This window comes from Aegilops tauschii, chromosome 2 (assembly GCF_002575655.3).
Source record: "Aegilops tauschii subsp. strangulata cultivar AL8/78 chromosome 2, Aet v6.0, whole genome shotgun sequence".
In the NCBI taxonomy this organism is placed as follows: Eukaryota; Viridiplantae; Streptophyta; class Magnoliopsida; order Poales; family Poaceae; genus Aegilops; species Aegilops tauschii.
Window position 1 is genome coordinate 192,065,796 of NC_053036.3, and position 19,533 is coordinate 192,085,328.

General features: G+C 45.9%; 1 protein-coding gene across 2 annotated transcripts in view; it reads right to left on the reverse strand.

Moving 5' to 3' along the window:
* Positions 1-10,550: 10,550 nt before the first annotated feature.
* LOC109777094 (chitin-inducible gibberellin-responsive protein 1) overlaps positions 10,551-19,533 on the reverse strand; it is a 56,825-nt gene continuing 47,842 nt past the window's right edge. For both annotated transcript variants that reach the window (XM_073508332.1, XM_020335746.4), the window contains exons 2-3: positions 14,778-14,995; positions 10,551-12,482 (exon numbers count right to left, since the gene is read on the reverse strand). In XM_073508332.1, the coding sequence (XP_073364433.1) occupies positions 10,739-12,451 (1,713 nt within the window). In that variant the 5' untranslated portion in view covers positions 12,452-12,482; positions 14,778-14,995 and the 3' untranslated portion in view covers positions 10,551-10,738. The remainder of the gene's footprint in view (positions 12,483-14,777; positions 14,996-19,533) is intronic.

The window sequence follows — 19,533 nt, forward strand, 5'->3', positions numbered from 1 at the left end:
ATAAGGAAAAACAGAAACTGGCACTGGGCTCTGGGTTAATAAGTTAGTCCCAAAAAAATATAAAATAGCATATTAATGCATATAAAACATCCAAAACAGATAATATATTAGCATGGAACAATAAAAAATATAGATACATTGGAGACGTATCATTAGTTAACTACAAAAATTCAGTTAACTACCTCTTGCAGATTTACTGAAAAAATCCAGTACAACAAAGATGTGCACCCCTCAAAAGATCAAAATGAACTACAGAAATATAGTTAACTAATGAAAATTCGGTTAACTGCATCTTGGAAACTACAATTAAGTAACTAAAAATTCAGTTAAGTGCATCTTGCAGATTAACTAAACAAATCAAGTACACTTTGCAATGACTACTTCCAGACTAAATCCGCAGCAGCACATGAACCCTAACTTTTACCAAAAATAGAAATACCTAAACCCTAGACTGAAATCTGCGCCCAAAATCAATTCTTTACGCTGCTGGAAGAACAATAGGCAAAAAGTACCACTGGACGTACATGAATCGCTCTCAAAACAGACCGATCCGCCGGTGCTGCGTGGTACAACAGAGAAGAAGCAAAGCGGAGGAGGAGGAATAGAGCAGATGATGAACACACACCATAATCAGGCGGGAAGACACCATGCGGCCTAACTTGATGGGCAGAAGCAGGCGGCTGCACACCGCCGGTGAGCTCCGGCGATGTTGAAAGGACCACAATGTCGCCTAGAGGGGGGTGCATAGGAGTTTTAAAATATTTTACGGATTTGGCTATATCCTAATGCGGAAATAAGCTAAGCGGATACTTTCCAAGCACAAATCCTAAATATACTAGGCTCACTAAGTGCACCAAAAACCTAGGATAAACAAGATGAGAACAACGAGGATATGAGTAAGCACAAGTAAGTTACACAAACTTACTCAATGTATATCACAAGATATGGAAATGAATAATACACACAACCACAAGTAAGCAATACAAGCTTACACAAATTGTATCACAATATATGGAATTGAATGATACAATCAAACTCAAGTAAGCACTACAAGCTTACACAAGTTATGTCACAAGATATGGAAATGAATGTTAAGAGCTAGCAATTCACACTAAGCACAAGATAGAACAATAGTAGCAAGTATGAATTGCGGACTATAAAGTGTTGGCCTAAATAATCTCTATGATATGGTAATCAAACCAATATAATGAGGACAACAAGATATAGAATGCATGGTCAAGTGACCAAGGTAAACCACAAGTAAGGAGTTAGGGTTAGGGATAACCGAAGTCACGGAGACGATGATGTATCCCGATGTTCACTTCCTTGGAGGGAAGCTAGTCACCGTTAGAGAGGTGGATGTTACCACGAAGGCACACCAACGCCACGAAGGCTCACCCTATTCTCCTTGAGATATCACCACAAAGGTGATTCCCAACCACTAGTGGTAGACCTTGAGGCGGCCTCCAAACCTTCACAAACTTTTCGGGGGACAAATCACAAGTTGATTCCTCACCGGAGCACTCCTACCGCCTAGGAGTCTCCAACCTCCAAGAGTAACAAGAACAAAGGGGAAATGCTCAAAACTTGCTCAAATCACAAATTGCTTTGGTCACAAGAGGGAGAGGGAGTGGATCTATCTTTTGATTGGAACACCTCTCAAGAACTCTCACAAATGCTTCCGGGATCTAGGATTTGGTGTGGAAGAGTGAGAGGGAGCCACTTAGGGTTCTTGGGATATTTAGAATGGAGTGGTCAACCCTCTACCGGATTAGTAGAGGGGTATATATAGAATGAGCACAAATATGGCCGTTGTAGTGCAAGTGAACGGGCAGGCCGGACATCCGGGCTAGGGGCCGGACATCCGGCCTGGCAAGCCACTTGAAGAACAAGGCAGAACAGAGGAGAAGCCAGGAGAAAAACAGAGGGGGTCGGACATCCGGAGCAAGGCCCGGACATCCGGTGACACGGGAAGGCCCGGACATCCGGCAGCAACGTGCAAACCTACTGGAGTCGGGATGACAGGGAGCCGGACATCCGGGGAAAATACCGGACATCCGGCGTGGCTGGGAGACCCGGACATCCGGGGTGCAGCCCGGACATCCGGCAGCAAGTGCCGGACATCCGGCGGGCACACCCAACATTTGAAAACAGGTTCTGGAATTTGTGGGCCGGATTTCCGGGAGGATCCCGGACATCCGGGGCGACCCGGAAGCCCGGACATCCGGCCAAGTCCCGGATGTCCGGCCATTAAAAAAACAGCAGGAACCCCAAAACTGAAACATGCATAACTTTTACATCCGGACTCCGATTTTGATGATCTTGGGCTCGTTTTGAAGCTATGGAAAAGCTCCAGGTCCTCACATAGAGAACCACCCAAGATAAGCAAAAATGGAGGGTGCAAAGCATGCAAGGGTCATACATATACTTTGGGGAACCTAGTTGGCTTTGGATTTACTTTGGTAGATGTATAGGCATATTGTATTTGTATTGGATAGGAGTGAAATATGCCTATGTTGGAATATGATGTGAGAAAGTAGAAAATAGAAGATGTTGACTTGAGCAAATCTATCACTAACCCCTTTGATCCCCTCTTAATAGTGCGGGATCCCTATAACTCAAGAAACATAAAAGAGCTATACTACATAGCTATCGAGAATCCATTCTTGAGTGTATATTTTTCTTCGGTGGTCATCTCTCCACAACACTAACGCCAAAGGAACTAATACCTTTGACTCAAGCCTTTCACTTGATCTTGATGTTGATGTTTCTTCTTGGCTCAAGTTGAAGGCAAGACATTGGTGAAATCTTCAAGTCTCTCCCCCATACACAATGTGGGAAGCTTTGCTTTGTATTCATTTTCACTTGTCCATCATGTGATCATCCACAAGCTTCAAGCATGTAATCCTTTGGGATGGTTATCTTGAACTTGCCCTTGTCAACCATGATCACCAACACTTGATGTCATCCTCTCATAGACACTTGAAATCTCTCTCTCGATGCGAGCCCATGAGAATCACCTAACCCTCAAAAACATAGACAACACATAGTATGGGTTGGTACACAGAGTGCAATTGACAATTTCTTATCATACCACAAGATCCTATGTGGTGCATCATTTGCGCTCGTGTGTTGACCATTTAGAGTTCGATCTTTGAGCTTCATCTTGGTCAACCTATATCTCTACTCCATGTTTAATCTTGACGTCTTGAAGGGTATATTGAATTCTTCACTTGAATAGCTTGCATGAATACTTGATCAATCATGACTCAACACATGAGTCCATTATTATCATATCTTTGAGCCACTCCTAGAATTCATCATTCAAATCATCCTTTTAAGATCTTGATCCATTATGGCTCAAACCATAGCTCTAAGCATGGAAACCCTTAAGATACTCCATTGAACTTCATTTTGATCATCTCAATGTAATTGTTGCTTCAAAGGAGTTGTCTACCATTATTCTTCAATCATTTTCCAATGGGACTAACCTTCAAATGTATATCTCAATGCAAACATTAGTCCATAAGGATTGTCATTAATTACCAAAACCACACATGGGGACTACATGTACTTTCAGATGTCGCCATGGTGGCTGACGTCAGCCAGCGGCCAGCTCCAGCGGTCGGGGAGGCAAAGACAAGAACAGGAGCTTGCGATACAATGATTGCCCCGGCTGGAGGAGACAACATTAATTTAGGCGTTTTTTATTTCACCTGGTGGTGCACTGCGGGTTGATACAGGAAAAATGGTAGGGGCCTAAGTGCAAAATGTGTCGCGCTGACCAGCTCATCCACTTGGCGTCCACTTGGCTGCACGTGATTGGCCCAAGACTAAACTTGCTCATCTGTTGCAAGTTCAGGACTACCCGGACTAAACCATCACATGTTGTGCAAGTACAGGGACCTGGGGTGCTATTACCTCTTATAGTAGACAGTCAAAAAGTCATTGTGCTAAGGTCCCATAGAACCAGCATGCCAGAACAGCAACCGTCCAACATAGGAATTACAACAGCCGGGGCAAAATCTGGCCAAGTATTTAGAGGAGAGAATCTAGCCAAGGTAGCTAACTCATACGCTACAGTATTACATTCTCTATAACAATGTTCATGAGTAAATTTTCGGGACATAAAGTAACAATCATCAAAAATAGCACTAGCTGTTGATTATGAGTGCCCCTCTTGCATCGTTCAAATCACATATATATTATCTGAGTTCAATCTCAATTTTATTACTACCAATTTTGTGTGTCAAGTCATGTCAAACCTCGGTGCTAAGGTCTCTGCTATGAAACATCGTATAAGATAAATTTTTTCATTTGAAACCATCAATACTGCATTGATTGCCCTTTGTAACAAGTCTGCATCAAAAGCCGCGTCCACATTTAGCTTCACATAATCTTGTCATAATTTCATCCAACCCCCAATCCTAACCATAGTCTTCGGGGAGCAGGCTAGACAAAAGACTGCATTGTTCACCATGAAGGAATTGTCCTGACGAGATCACTAGCACCTCCTAGCGATACGAGATCTCCCAGGTCACTCCTGCGGGCGGCTGGGTGAAACCATAGCCGCCGCCGCCCGCACCTCCTCCTCGCCTCCCCCTCCCCTCGCCGCTGCCGGAGGGCATCGCAGGGCGAAGCCCAGTTGGCGTCGGCGGTGGCAGGGCCCCTTATCCCTCCTCCCCTGGTGGCTACGGCGCGGGACGTGGCGAGCGGGCGTGGAGCGCGGTGCTCCCGCAGGCCGTTGCGGCGGCGTCTCGGACGGCCAGGCCTTGTGCGCGGCGGTGCGTGGATGCGGCGACGGCTGCGTGGCGAAGGTGGCGGGGCGAGCTGGCACGGCGTGATGGTGAGGCGGCTGGTGCCGGTTCCATAAGATCTGGCGCTTGGAGTCGCGGGTTGTGAGCAGCGAGGGCTGTTGTCCTCCGTCATGGCGGCGATGGCGTGAACGTGATGGGGCAGCGGTGTGGTGGCAGTCCTTGTACTCTTGTCGCATCACAACAATGATCTGCATGATAGGTCCTCCTTGATCTGGCCGTCGACGTGTGCCGGAACTACCGCCGGAGATCTTGCCCAAGGATATCTGGATCGGATAGTATCCGGTCGTGCACGTCCATATTAGCCTACGTGGCTCCAGGAGGGCGCATTGCGAAGCTCTGTTGTTTGTTGACACCATGGGACATGTCGGCATCTCGATTTCCGTGGCACAGACAGAGTGGAGAAAGTCTTGATGGCTAAGATCGGAGGATCAGTAAAGCGGAGGAGGCCCTGTAGGCGATGGAGTTAGCCAGATGTTTGATAACTTTCAGTAGCAGCAGTGTCAAGTGGGGAGCGACAGCACAAGAGGATTTCATTTTTGGTGGTGCTCCTCGGGTGTCGAGTCTTGACTTTCGGGGTGAAAACCTAAGGTGTGGCCTTCATTGGTTGTGCCTGACAACTGCCTTGTTGAAGGTATTGTTTTGAGAGCTCGGTCTTTCTCCAGGGTGAAAACATATGATCTTGGATCGGGCGACGACGGCGCTTGTGCACTGTTTCCTTCTTGAAGGCATCGCTTTTGGAGGCCTTTTATGTTTTCCGGGTGCTGTCTTTGGTGGTGGTTGTGTGATGATGTTGAGAGGAGTTGATCACTTTGGCGAGGCCATTTTTTTCCTTTTTTTTTTCTTTCGGGTTGTATGCATCCTAGATGTCTTTGTGACTTCTTGTTGGTGAAAGGTCGGGTGTAATTGGTATCTTCGCAATATTAATATATTCCCCTTTTCAAAATGAGGGAATTTCCTGCATTCCCACCATAAGTACCAAGCTGCAGTCGCTACAATTTCTTTGAAACTTGACTATCTTATTACAAAGACCTCATCATGCTCAGCAGATATTTCAGTATAGCTTCACCAGCTCTGTCCACAAGACAAGATCTCCTAATAACATCATCAAATCCTAATAAGATCCATAGTTTCATGACCATGGAGCAATCAAATAGAAAAGGTTTCATAGTGTCAGGATTAAGCTTGCAAACTGGATATGAAGCCATCACTTTCAAATGCCTGTCGGATCGCTCAACAAGGAATGGCGCCAACAAGGACTCTCCATACGAAGATTTTCACGTTTGAAGGACGATGTAGATTCCAAACAGTGTCCCATACGCAATTAGAGACCGAAGCACTCACCCCACTAGCACTTGACAACTTACTAGTGGTTGGGGCGCACCCCTAGTGCACCGCCTAAGAGGAAGTTAGGGCGGTGCCAGGTGGGATGCGCACCTTCCACTTTCTTGCATGTACTACGTGATGTTACTTCGTCAGACTCAGAGTATAGCAATATGAAGTACTGGTACATGCAAGTTCACGTCCAAAACCAGAGGTTGAATTGTTACCACATGCTTTTTCAGCTGCAAAAACAAGTAGACAAATTGCATGAATATGATAGATCATGTGCCCAAACACATGCTCAAGGTAGTTTTTGTTCTACACAACTACACCTCCATCTTACTTTGTGTTTGTTGCATGTTCCATCTGATTCACGAAACAGGTAGTCATCCTTCATGTTAATCCCACCATTTTTAATCACAAACTTATAAGCATAGTTCATGAGCCTACCCGCCACAACCAACATTGTAGTATCTGTCACAATCGATTAGTTCCTGTTCAGAAAGGCTGAGAAGAGATCCCGTCGTGATCTTGCTTATTCCTTCCATGGCACCTGTAGCTGAGAAGCTCCAACAAGCACCTGAATCTAAATGACAATCCAGACCACATTAACCGAAAGTACTGTTGTGGGTTAGTAATAAAGAATGAGATAAACCGAAAAATACTTCAAGTATCTTGTATCAAGGCACTTGAGTAAAAGGAAACAATAGAATTACAAAGGAGTGACTTCGCGCAAACAGAGACTCGCATCTTCACTTCTTCAGTGTCACTCTTGATCCTAATTTGTAAAACAGAAGTGCTGCAAACAGAGACTCGCATCTTCACTTCTTCAGTGTCACTCTTGATCCTAATTTGTAAAACAGAAGTGCTGACACAGTTCTTAGGGCATCTCCAAGGTGGATCCTTAGACAAGGCGGATCCGTAAACCTTCCGCAACCATCCGGACCGCGCCGTCAGGACCGCGGATGTCATTCAACGCTGGTCTGTATCGGTCCTCGGGGCGGTCTAGACGCGATTTTTCCCGCAAATTGGAGACAAAAGTGTGAGAGGTTTGCGGGAGTCCAGACACCTGAAACATAGGACTTCGGCACCCCCGGCCCACCCAATCCCCCCTCCCGGTCCCATTTCCTTCCACTCCGCCCCTTCCCCCCTTACTTTGCATCCGCACCCTCCACCTGCGCCGCCGCTACTGTTCCTCTCTTGCGGCCACAGAGGCATTGCCGGACGTCCGCAACTAGCACCGACGCGCCCGCTCGCCGTTTCGATGGAGCTTTCAGCCCTGGAGCCGTTTGCACCCAGGTACACTCCGCCCCCTGTCGATGACCTCCATGGCAGACACCACGTCCGACAGGTGTTCGGTCAAATATCATTGAGCTTATTTTCAAATGCTATGCGTTTTTTAGAGTACGAAGGATGGTAAGCTACTCGACCATGGAGGATGAGTTGTTGTGCGTTGCGTGGCTGGCCGTATCCGTGGATTTCATACGCAGGACCAGAGGGCCGCCCTTCTGGGAACAAGTGCATGAAAAGTTTCACGCAGGAAAGCACATTGCGCCCTACGACGTGTACATCATGCGACCATACAACGTGAGGGTGTTGTCTTATCGTTGGCACGCTATCCAGGTCAGCGTCATCAAGTACTACAACTTGGTTAGTCGCTCGAGGCAAGGTGGCCATTGCACACGGGCCGTGTTGTACCATGGGTCAGCGGTACGGGAAGATGGTAAGTTTTACTTCCTCTTGCTAAACTTGTTGATTGATTCATTCACTCAATGTTGGTCTACACATTATATGTAGCCCGCACGTGCTGTCGTGCTATACCATTGGTCAGCAGGACGACCATTTACGTGCACACACCGCTGAATGAAGCTGAAGGGGAAGTATGTGTGGGACGACATGATCCGTTCCTGAAAAACTTGTTGGACATCCGGGATCTAGTCGAATTTGAGACCTTGTTGTACTAGACTTAATGTGTGTGCTATGTGTGGATGATTTGTGCTATTTTCTATCTGAAATTTGATGAATATCGACGGGTTTGAATGAATTTTGTCTGGTTAGTTAAAATGCGGTTTGAAATGTATGCGGCTAGCGTTGGATGGCGCCCGCATCTGTGTCCACGGACCGGTCCCCCTTTTCACAGACGGATGCGAAAGGTTTTTTGCGGGTTACCGTTGGAGATGCTCTCTAATATGTACATTTCCAGTATAGCCATCGGCAACCTAAGATAATCCCAAACCTAGAATTCTAGATTGCTGCGTGCATAACAATTTTTTCTAAGATTCTCATGTAAAGCGTAATACATAACTGGTCTAAATAATAAAGCAGCACATATCTGTTTCCATGGCCAAACCGCAAAAGTTAACAAAATGATTAGAAGAATTCTCTTGTGTGAGGCGCCTTACAAAGCAATATCACCTACGAACCACACACTGGTTAGAAGAATTCTCTTGTGTGGGACATCGCCACACATCTCCAATTAATTAAGATGTTGAACCTAATAAAAATGAGAATGGGGTCGCTCCCGCCGGCGCGTGTACGAGATCCTCTGCACCTCCACGGCCCAAAGGCCATCGGAGGTGGAACGGATCGATGGCGGCGCCGGCAGAAGGAAGGAGACTTTTCTTGAAGGAAAAAAGACACACGTGGCGAAAGATAGTTAGAATAATCTCGATAGCCTTGATCAAACTGTTGGGCTTGGGCCGTGGGTCACCGGCTTGTTCGAAACTTTGTAAAATCACTCCCTCTGTGAAGTATTAGTGATCTAAACACTCTTTATATTTCTTTATGAAGGGAGTAGTAGTTTGGCAACTCGGTGTACAAAGTTCATCACCTTCATCGCAAGGGATGGATTATGTACGAGTCAAATTGTGCAACATCTTCTTTTTAAAAAGAAAGGATTATCTCTGGCCTCTGCATCAAGTGATGCATATAATCAATTCATCACTAGCGAATTGTGCAACATTTTATCTTAATATTTTAAACATGGTACATATGCAAACACATACATATGCATATATATATTTATCCCTATAAACGCAAGCACGCACTCTTTACCTATGAGCACGAGACTGAACCGACATATCATCTTGAGATTGACGAAGCCCCCATAGACGTCTCCGTAGTCAATGGAAACTTCTCCTTCCTAAAATAAATCTAGGGTTCGTGTCTCTCGCCGGCGCCGCCGCAGGTCTGCCTCGTCTCCAGTGGCCTTAGGGCCATGGGGGCGTGGTGGATCTTGGCAAGTGCCGGCGGGAGGGTTTCGTTGTTAGTTCTTCATTCGAGTTTTGTTAGGGTTTGTGTCCTGCTCAAGAAGACGAGACGGCGGCGGCTCCCTGAAGATGGAATAAAGGTCTCCCCGCCTAGCCCCCGTTCCAACGATGCGTCTAGCATCGTTGGTGGGTGTGTGGAGGTGTGTCTCCGGCGGATCTATCCTCGGTGGATTTGCTCGGATCTGGTTGTTGTTCGTGTATGTTCGCGTGTCTTCGGATTGGATCCTTTCGATCTACGTTATTCTATTCTTCATCGGCGATGGTTGCTGTTCTGGTGCGCTGGTCCTATGAGGTCTTAGCACGACGACTTCCCGACTGTCTACTACAACAAGTTGTGCCCGACTCCGGCGAGGGAGGGGCGATGACGGCGGCGCGCCTTCGGCTCGCTTCAGTGCTTGTAGTCGTCGCTTGGTGGTCTACGGATCTGGATGTAATTTTTATTATTTCTGGTGTTCGTTGTACTGCCATAATTGAAGATGAATAGATCGGAAGCTTTCTCGAAAAAACGGAAACTTCTTCTTCCACTGAACGAGTACCGCCGGAAGGCTAAACTAAGTTCAGAATAATACGCGGTTCACCACAGAGAACGTAACCATAGCTCAGTTCGCTGCAATACGCCGACCTGAAAATGTCGCTAGCTAAGACTTGGAGTTTGGACATTGGAGGGTTGTATGCCATGGGACTCGGAGGTAATCAGCTAAACTCCATTTTGTTCGCTTGCCTATCCTGTTGCTACTGACGCCGTGCCGCTTCCGCCCGGAATATCATTGCCCAGAAAATATTGTCGCCGAGCGTTTGGGACGATGGATTCGTGTCGCCTGCACGCCGCAGCACAGCGGCAACAGAATTGCTCATCATCCACACAGTGTAGAACGAACGTACAACACCTTCGGGTACATGCGTCCAAATCTCGACCCAAAGCCCAATCGCATTTTGCCTAGGCATGCCCTGATCCTACACCACTTGCTCATGTAACGGTACTGACATAAGAGAAAACCCTTGCAGAACCTATCTTCACAGGCCCCGTGACCAGGGCATACTCTGCATCCTCAGAGCATGCTCCGTGAGTGGAAAACTTTGCCAACCAACAAGAGCATGCCTGGAAAATTACATCCAACATAATCACCACGAATACTACACGGGAAGCGCAGGAAAACTGTAATTATCATACAACCTCTACAATCTAATTGTCAATGCTTGATTCCTGGTCTACATTTAGGCAACAAATGAGGGTGTACAGCATCATGTACAGGTGGTACATCAAAAAGAAAGGAGACCAGGGACTTGGCTCTATAACCTCTGTTTTCTTTTTCTTCTTCCGCTGAGCAACTGTCAGTGCCACGCAGAGGCAGATATCAACTTCCTGGTGTTCCAGCCCAAGAGCATTGCCCCATCCTTCTCCTCCAGCGTGTACTTGTCCGAGTAGCACGCGAGGAGCTTCTTGATCACCGAGTTCACATACGAGCTCAGCGGGTAAGGCTTGAAGCCCGCCATGCTCAGCCTTGATTTCCACTTGCCAAGCAGCTCATGCCTCTCCACTCTGTCCTTCCCCTCGCAGGCGATTATGTTCACAATGTCCTTGGCCAGGCAGTGTTGCTCCACACTTATCCTCTCTTTGCTGTCTCGAGGCAAGTTGGCGTCGATAGACTCGAACATGGCGGAGTAGTAATCCATGGTCTCCAAAAACCTCATCAAGAAAGGCGTCGTGTTGGTGTGCGACTCCTGTTCCACCAACGTGGTCACCTTCGGGGACAGCCCTTTCACCATCCGGAGCAACCCGTCCCGTGGGTTGTTGACGTCCACGCTCTCGTCTGGGGTATGGTGCAGCTGGAGGGTGAAGTTGACAGCAACTGCTTCACCTGGTCTGATCTTAAGCATTTCCTCTGTGACTTGGGTAGCATAGACAGATAGAGGTGTAAACTCCAAAGGTATATTGAACTCATTAGACATGCTTGTCAGCATGTTTCCAACTATCTCCAGGCCTTCACCTCGGGCATACTCTGACACCGGGTCATCTATTCCAGTGATCCGCACATGAGGTGGACCCCCAGGCCTTGCAGCTAGAGCTTGTATCAGTGTGATCCATTGAGTCCCTTGAGCAATCTGAAAATCAATTATGTGGATGTTGTCCTCGCTTCTCAATGCCTCTGCAATCGCCCCATTAGCTGCCATGTATCCAAACTTGAAGTAAGGACAGATATTGTATAAAATCTTCATGTAGGAGAGAAGCTCCTTGCTCTCCGGCTCCCGGCATTTCAGAGCACGGTAGATGTTTGTACCAGAGTTCCCATGCCTAGCAACCAAACCCTCGAGTAGGTAAGCACCTAGACGCTGGATCGGTTCCCCGTTAATTGAAACAGTCCCACGAGCCTCCTGAACAAGCTTTAGGAACTCCTCTGTCCTGTCCTCACTTAATGCCTCAGCACACTTGGTTAATAGACCCTTCACAATCTGTTGTCGATCATCCCTTAACTCCCTTTGTCGTTTCTCTGGGCGGAACTCATAGCTTGCCGTGGGGTATCCACCAGATGCAAAGTATGGCCGAACAACTCCAGGCAACGGCTGTCGTGACTCATGGCTCCATGTCCTCGACCGCTGCCGCATGAGCTGAGCAGGCTTGGTGTCCTCAAACTCATGCTTTGTGCTCGTTGTTGCATCATCAGCATCAGGTGCCATCAGAACGTTCTCAATGTCACGCAAAGTCTGTTGCATATTATGTCTTGATGTTGCATACAATGGATCAGGTCTCACTTGGATGTTCTCACGAATGCTACCTGCCTTTATGTATGAGCTGTCTGCTTCAAGCGGGGAGATTGATTGGGCTGAAATGGTTTCAGTAGAGCTCTGGTTGTCTGGAGTGTTGCTAAGAGCAGACAAATTGTCACACTCAAGCTGGGTAGAAAGAGGGGTGTATGGAGAGTTGCTGAACTCTAACTTCAGTGGACTAGTTTGCCAGGAAGAGTTCGCTAAATTGTTCTCTGTGGGAATTTCGCAGAAGACGTTAGCACCAGTCAATCTGTACTTGAATAGCTGGTGCAAATCCATAATAAATGAGTGTCGATTAGTTGTTCATGACCTGTACATAGCAAAAGAGAGGAAATTAATGAACTGTTTATTCCATGGTAGGTGACAGAACAAATAATCAGACCAGAACATTTTGCTTTATCAGTGCAACTCTATGCATATAATTTAGAGGGAAGGAGGAAGAGGCAACAGGCGACAAAGCATAAACATTGCAAAACCCAACACTACAGAGCAAATGCAATTCTATATCACAAGAACGTCCATGCTGGACAGATTCAAGAGCATAGACAGTATCTGGTGATATGTAGGATAATATGAACCAATTAAACTAATATAACACTCCCAGCTCACATGTGTGCATTCATATTGGTTGATTAGAACAATAAACTTAACGTGACATTCCAATTCATTATGGTCATAGAGTATTAACAGTGATAGTACTCTACCTTTCCCTTTGAAAAATTAACAGTTCTAGTAAATTTTGCATCAAGATGGCAATTTGAGTGGTATTTTCTGAAACGGACTAAATTTTCTAGTCCAACATAAGATGAAAGTTTTAAGTTGTAAGTAGCAAAAATGATACTAAAATAAGTGAGAGCCCATTAATACAAGAATAAAATCCCTACTAACAGTGATCAATGACATCTGAGACTCTCACGGACCAAACACTAAATATACAAGAGCAAGTTTTCTTTAATTTGCCTGCTTGCCTTTCCTCTATGCATATTATACAGATTTAACAAGCAGCTCTCCAAAATTCCGCATAAATCCAACCCATTCTCTGTCAAATGTCCCCATCATCTACCTACAAATCTTAAAGGATCTATCCTTCTCGTCAAGCTTAAAGGACAACCACAGGTGTCAAATTCTAGCAAGGCAAGCATGAAAGGATCATCAATCATGATGAGTCTGCCAATGGAACTAGAGGACTACAGTGGCACAAATAATGAAGAAAGGAACGTGCTCAAGTATCAATCTGGACAGGAACGTGCTCAAGCATCAACCTGTCCAGAAGATCCAGCACAACTAAGAGGCTTGGAGAACAAACAACAGGACAAACTGACATATCTTGCACCTCCCCTCAGCGCGCCCATTGACCGCCCTTCACGACTAAGACATGCAACCTCGAGCATTCTCTAGTTTGTTTATAAGAGAACTGTCCCACTGTTTGGTCACAGATCCTTCAGTGAATGCACGACTAAGACCAATGTTCAGCGGACCCTAAGATTCTTTAGTTGGTTGAAGACGATTGACCAGCCTTGTTGGTTTGACTATTTGTCCGTAGCTCTTGCTATGAATTCCGAAGATGGAACCTCCCCCACTCGCAACAAGAAGTTTGACCACTCAGACCGTGTGGAATCAGCAACACCTTTCATCACTCACACAAGAAGCCAATTTGTGTACCATGTGCAGTGAGCGAAGGTCTGAAACTACTGGGATCCTGGACGTTGGTTGAACATGCTAAAATGATAGTATTAAGTTAGTGACGCACTCTCGAGGACCAACCTCGATTCGTTCATCTATTGGGGCACTTTGCCTAGTAAGGGAGTTCTTTTTCCATGAATTGTCTTCAGGAAAGGCAAGTCCAATTGACTCACCAAGTGAAACATAAGATTTTTTCCCCAAGTTGTATATGTCCCAATCAAGGAAGCAGATGGATCCTGTGGTTCCTCCCAGGGAAAATTAGTTTAGACTACTTGGAGCTACCGCATCAATCTACTACTGTATGCCTGCCTCCATGTTTCCACGAACCAGAGGCAGCGATGGTTCCATTTCTAACATGAGAATCACTAATTTGGCCACGAAATTAACACACCCTAGGCTAATAAATTCAGGGCACAAGTGCAGCCAAGTAACACAGGTACATCTGGCACGGATGAGTGCCCATCAGACGAACCATAAGTAGGCCACGCCCACACCTAGGAGCCAGTATAAAATTAGCAACAAAATGCAACAGTACTCTCCAGAGCAGAAGCGGAGCAGGATCAACTCCTTCGTCCCCCAAATGGAGGTCATCCGTGGAAGCCAAAACCGAAATGCTCTCAGGTGAGACCTTCAGCAGGTCGAATTGGCTCGAACCAACACGAATCCCCAACCGATTCGTCAGCGAGACACCACCCGCCCCAACCAAAACCCGCCCAAGAGCCCATCTCATCGCCGAACGAGAGCCAGGAACCCGCCTGAACCCGCCCAGGATCCACCTTCACCCTCCCAAACTATGGAATCAACCCCAAAACAGCAAGGAAAAAAACACCCAAAAAAAGCACAGCAATTCAGCGACTTCCTGCAAAAATCAGTAGCACAGCAGGCACGGAACCCGACGAAGTACGAGGAGGGGAGCTCTCACCTCCTCCGATCTGCACAGCCGGCCCGGCGCCCCGATCCAGCTCCAGCAATCTCTCTCGCCTTTCTTCTCTCTCTCTCTCTCTTCTGGTTCTCGTGTCCTAGTCCCTTCTCTCTTTGCGCCCCCCTCCCTCTTTTCGTGTGCGCGATAATTAATATCTGCTTCCTCACACAAGAGAGAGAGAAATAAATAAATCCCAAAGTGCCACGGCTTTATATACCCTACCCGCGGCTCCGAGCAGACGGCGACCGTGCCTGACGCCGTCACGGCCACGTCTTCCCGGTCAGCGCTCCCGCGTCGTGACGCCGTGGCTCCCGCGCCCATCACGCCGTTAAGGACGGACGCATACGCTCCGTCGGATGAGGATCGGGCGGCCGGCCGGCCCGACGCGCGGTCACGTGCGGCGCGCGGGGAGCTGCCACGACACGCGTGACGCCGGCAGCACGGACACGCGGTCGCGCGTTTGACCTTACGCGCATGGAGGTTTGAACGGCCCGCGGCCGTGCGATCGCGATCCGAGGGCTGCCCACCGTGTGGCCCGGGGGCTTCGGCGGTTCGGGGATGGATGCTCGCTTGGCCCGCCCGTCCGTCCGATGAGACGGGGCTGGCTGCGAGAGATAAGATGGTGACGTGGGTCCCGTGCGTTGGCGCGGGGACCACCGCGAGGAAGACGACGGAGGAGGGTGACGAGGGATGCGCTCGCTTTTGCCTCGGTGGTTTCCATTTCGCTGGGAGAATGTGATGCCTCTTTTCCCTCCGGTACAAGAAATGCCATTGGCCTATTGCCTACTTTTCACTCTCTTTTCTTAATATTTTTTTATTACTTTACAAACTTCAACGCAAATAAATTAGTAAAAAATTCTGATGAAATCGTGTTCGGTTTGTACTGGGTTTTATGCACTGTGCCCTCCAAAATGGCTACGGAGTTACCGCAAAGAAAAATGGCTACGGAGATGTGACATGTAGTTCAAACGCACCCAAAAAATTAACTAGTTATCTGGAAAAGAAACAGAAAGTTGTAAGTAGGAAAGATTGCCAACAAAAGTGAGCCCCAGGTCTGAACAAAGCAAGAACGTAGGCTGGCTTCTAGAAGGACGCTGGGCACGATGCAAATTTGCCCCGATTACCCGCGTTCGTTCTTAAACTTTAAGGAAGGAAGCAACAGCTGTGAATGGGCCGCACCCCATGAACTCCCCTGGGGCCCGTCGTCGTCCTCTTGGAACCTAGTGGGCTTATTCTAGTGGATGAGCAGGCCACTGACGTCCCCCCTGATGCGGATTCGATGTACGAGAACGAACGATGGGTGCTCCGTGCTCTGAAAACCTTCTACGATCTCCTTTGTAAATTATTTTTTGCAGCGGCATGCGCTAAGCTGCCACCAAAAACACGAATCAACTTTTCTTTTGCAGATAATGCTGAGAGAGAGAGAGAGATGGAGTAAGAGGAAAGTGCACTTTGGCTTTGTGAAGTGGTGTCACACCAAGGCTAAACTAACTGTGCAGTGATTATACTACAAGCAACTAGGACCAGAATATGTCTGTAAACAAACTAAGACCAGAATATGGTTATTGCAAAGAGATTAATTGGTTCTATCTCAGAGGACGTTCTCTAGAACCTAGGGAGAAGAGACCTTGTCGTCGATTAGCTCCGAGGTCGCCACGAATCCTACTAGTGTTTAAAATCTAAGCAGAAAATGTCTGAAATCTTAGTCTTTTATGCCCTGTCTAACAATAAATACAACTAGAGGATCAATGACTAGATATCCTAACTTTGCTTTTGGGAGCTAGCTAGGTTGGTATCTTTAGGTCTTTTTTGCAGGAAGAACGTTTAATCTATTCATCAAACATCACGGCAATACAAAGAACACAAGATATATAATAATAACAAAGTAATATGTTACGTTGTTCAGCCAGTTTTGTGGCATTTTATATTTTAAAAATCTCGTCTACCGAACTTAAATATTAAGATTAGCTTCAAAATGAAATGATATGGTCTCTACTTCTAAAACTTTTTTGAGCAATGATATTTTTATCTTAAAAGTTAAGAATACTTATGTTATTTTTTTTAACCAATCTGATGTCCGTTTTTTTAACTTCAATCTGATGTCCGTTTAGTTTAGGGTGTTTGTCCCTCAAAAAAAAGTTTAGGGTGTACAGTTTCGCAACAACAAAAAAACTTAGGGCCTTCAAAGTGCGACAACCCTAAAAGAATTGCACTGAATAAAGCATCTATAACTCAAAAGCGCCGAAATGATGGAACTATGATATCCCAGCCTGAAAAACGTTCAGATTAACTATTCTATAATTTGAAACGGGAAAGGATCCATCGATCATGCATGTACAGCCATATATATTAGTACTAAACAGCATATGTTGGCATCATGATCCGGCTGCACTCATGCAACCGGAGAAATGGAGTCCGGCGTGCGTGGTGCTGCTGCGGCCATCCATGATTGCGTGTGTTGCATGGTCCGTGCAAGTAAAACCATTTGATTAGTCTCTTTGATTAGCTTATTTGCTTTTTGTCAAGAAAAAGACATAGCTGACTAGTAGAACGCCCGTGCGTTGCCACGGACCAACAAATGATCTATCACGAGCCCCTCAGCTTCAGCTCTTTGATCATTGTGTTACTTCACTATGTTGTCACCCCATTCTAAATTCACTTGATGTTTCCTTCAATTCTCTCAAATTGTTGAGTCCCATCATCCCTAACAATTGGATCAATAAGCTGCTTGTTGGTTTCAGCTCCACTCGTATGAACCCTCCTACGTCATGATTAAAATCACCCGCGCAAAGGAAAATAGCTAGAATCGTATCATATGCCCATAATGATCAAGGTGTAGCACTTGTGTTCTTCGGAGGGACAGAGGCGGCGACCTATGGCAGAGGCTGGGAGAGCTGGAGCAGGAGGCGACGACGACCATTGAGGTGGCACGCTTTGGAGGGTTGGAGGCGTCGTGTGGCGGGCGCAGTGTGGTGGAAGAGAACCATGGCGTGCTGCGTGCATTACAAATACCAAGAATCAATGTCATGCCAGTGTTCTTGATAGTAATGCTACCAGTGGCCTACAAAAAAAATGTGGACAAAAGGTAACCGTAAATATATATTTTTTCAAAAAAGGAAATAAACTAATCAAACAAACAATGCAGAAACACATATGTATGAATAGTAGTTTTTTCTTGCAGGGAATATAAAAAAAGAAGTAAACTTAAGTAAAATGAAAACCCACAAATGGAAATCAAGCAGTACTTCTACTAATTGACAAGCATATTGTTTAGTTAACATGGGCAGGTGTGTGTTTTCAAAAGAAAAAAAACAAGGGTAGGTGTGATTTTGCTGGCAGATAGAGCAAAGGTCGGAAAATCTCAAACAACTGAATGCTTTTTTAATCTAGAAAAATCAAGCAAAGCTCATGTGTGAGTATAAGCTATAAGGTTCAAAACTGTTAGGACACGTTTGAAAGATTTGTCAATTTGTTACAATGCTAGTTATTTTGTTAACAGCCATATGCAGATAGATACAACAATAAAAAACAAAAGCATTCATTTTTTGAACCTCACGTTAAACTAATGATGTATCTCACAATACTTACTACTTAGTACACTGGATCGAGGTGCTTTACAAACGGTTTTTAACCCCTTTCCGTGACGGCGTTCTGAATCGTCGCCTAGTGAGTGACGGCGATAGGGGGTCCTTCCCACACGATCCAGAAACCATCGGGGATAGGCCCTCCTCGCACACACGCTCGACAAAATGAGGTCGTGTGCGACGGACAAGCGATCAAATACGATTATACAAGCCCAATCGATTCCGGTCATAAGTACATCCCACACAGTCAGTTCCAAACAAACGTTTTTGTTATGTGCATTTCATACAGTCAATCCAAAGAACACGTTTTCGTTCTTATGTACATCCCACACAGTCAATTCAGGGAAAACGTTTTCGTTCGTATGTACATCCCACACAGTCAATCCAAAAAAACGTTTCCGTTCGTATATACATCACACACCGTTTTATGTATAGGCTCGTGTGTGATAGGTATAACTATCACACACACTCTGCCTCGGTTAACCGTTTGCTTTTATTCAACTACATCACACACGATTTGATGAAGAAAACTATATGGCATTGGGCTATCCATCACAAGCGTTTTTACTGCTAGAACCGTTTGCAAAGTTCCATGACTCATTTAGCAGGTTTATTAGTTTACAATTAATAATTCCAGTATTACGCAAATTCACATTTCATATCGAACAGCTGTTTGCTAATTTCATATCAGACACATAAATATATTTTAACATCACAGTACGATAGCTACCTGAAAACAACACAGTACAACATATAGCTAGTTCAGTTTCATAAGAACAATATTAGAACAATATATTCATTTCCCTAATCGAGATCATCCAGGATCGTATTATCCACCTCTACAGTAAGAACATGTTTTGCACTGGCCAACTGGGAAAGTGCCTCCTCCTTCGCCAACACCATCTTAGCAAAGTCTGATTTAAAAAAATCTGAGCTCATTCTCCACCTTCCTCTTTTTATCCCGCATCTTCAAATATTCTTCAGCGCTGACAACACTTTCTCTAAGTCTACCTCTGTTCTCTTCCTCATACATGCTCTAGAGCTTTGCTAGGCACATCTTCAAAGACTGTGACCACTCTTGATCAACCCACTCCAGGTAAGAACACTTCCGTTCATCCTATAATATTTAAAACTATATCGATAACAATTGTAGGGGGAATGGGTTTATAGCA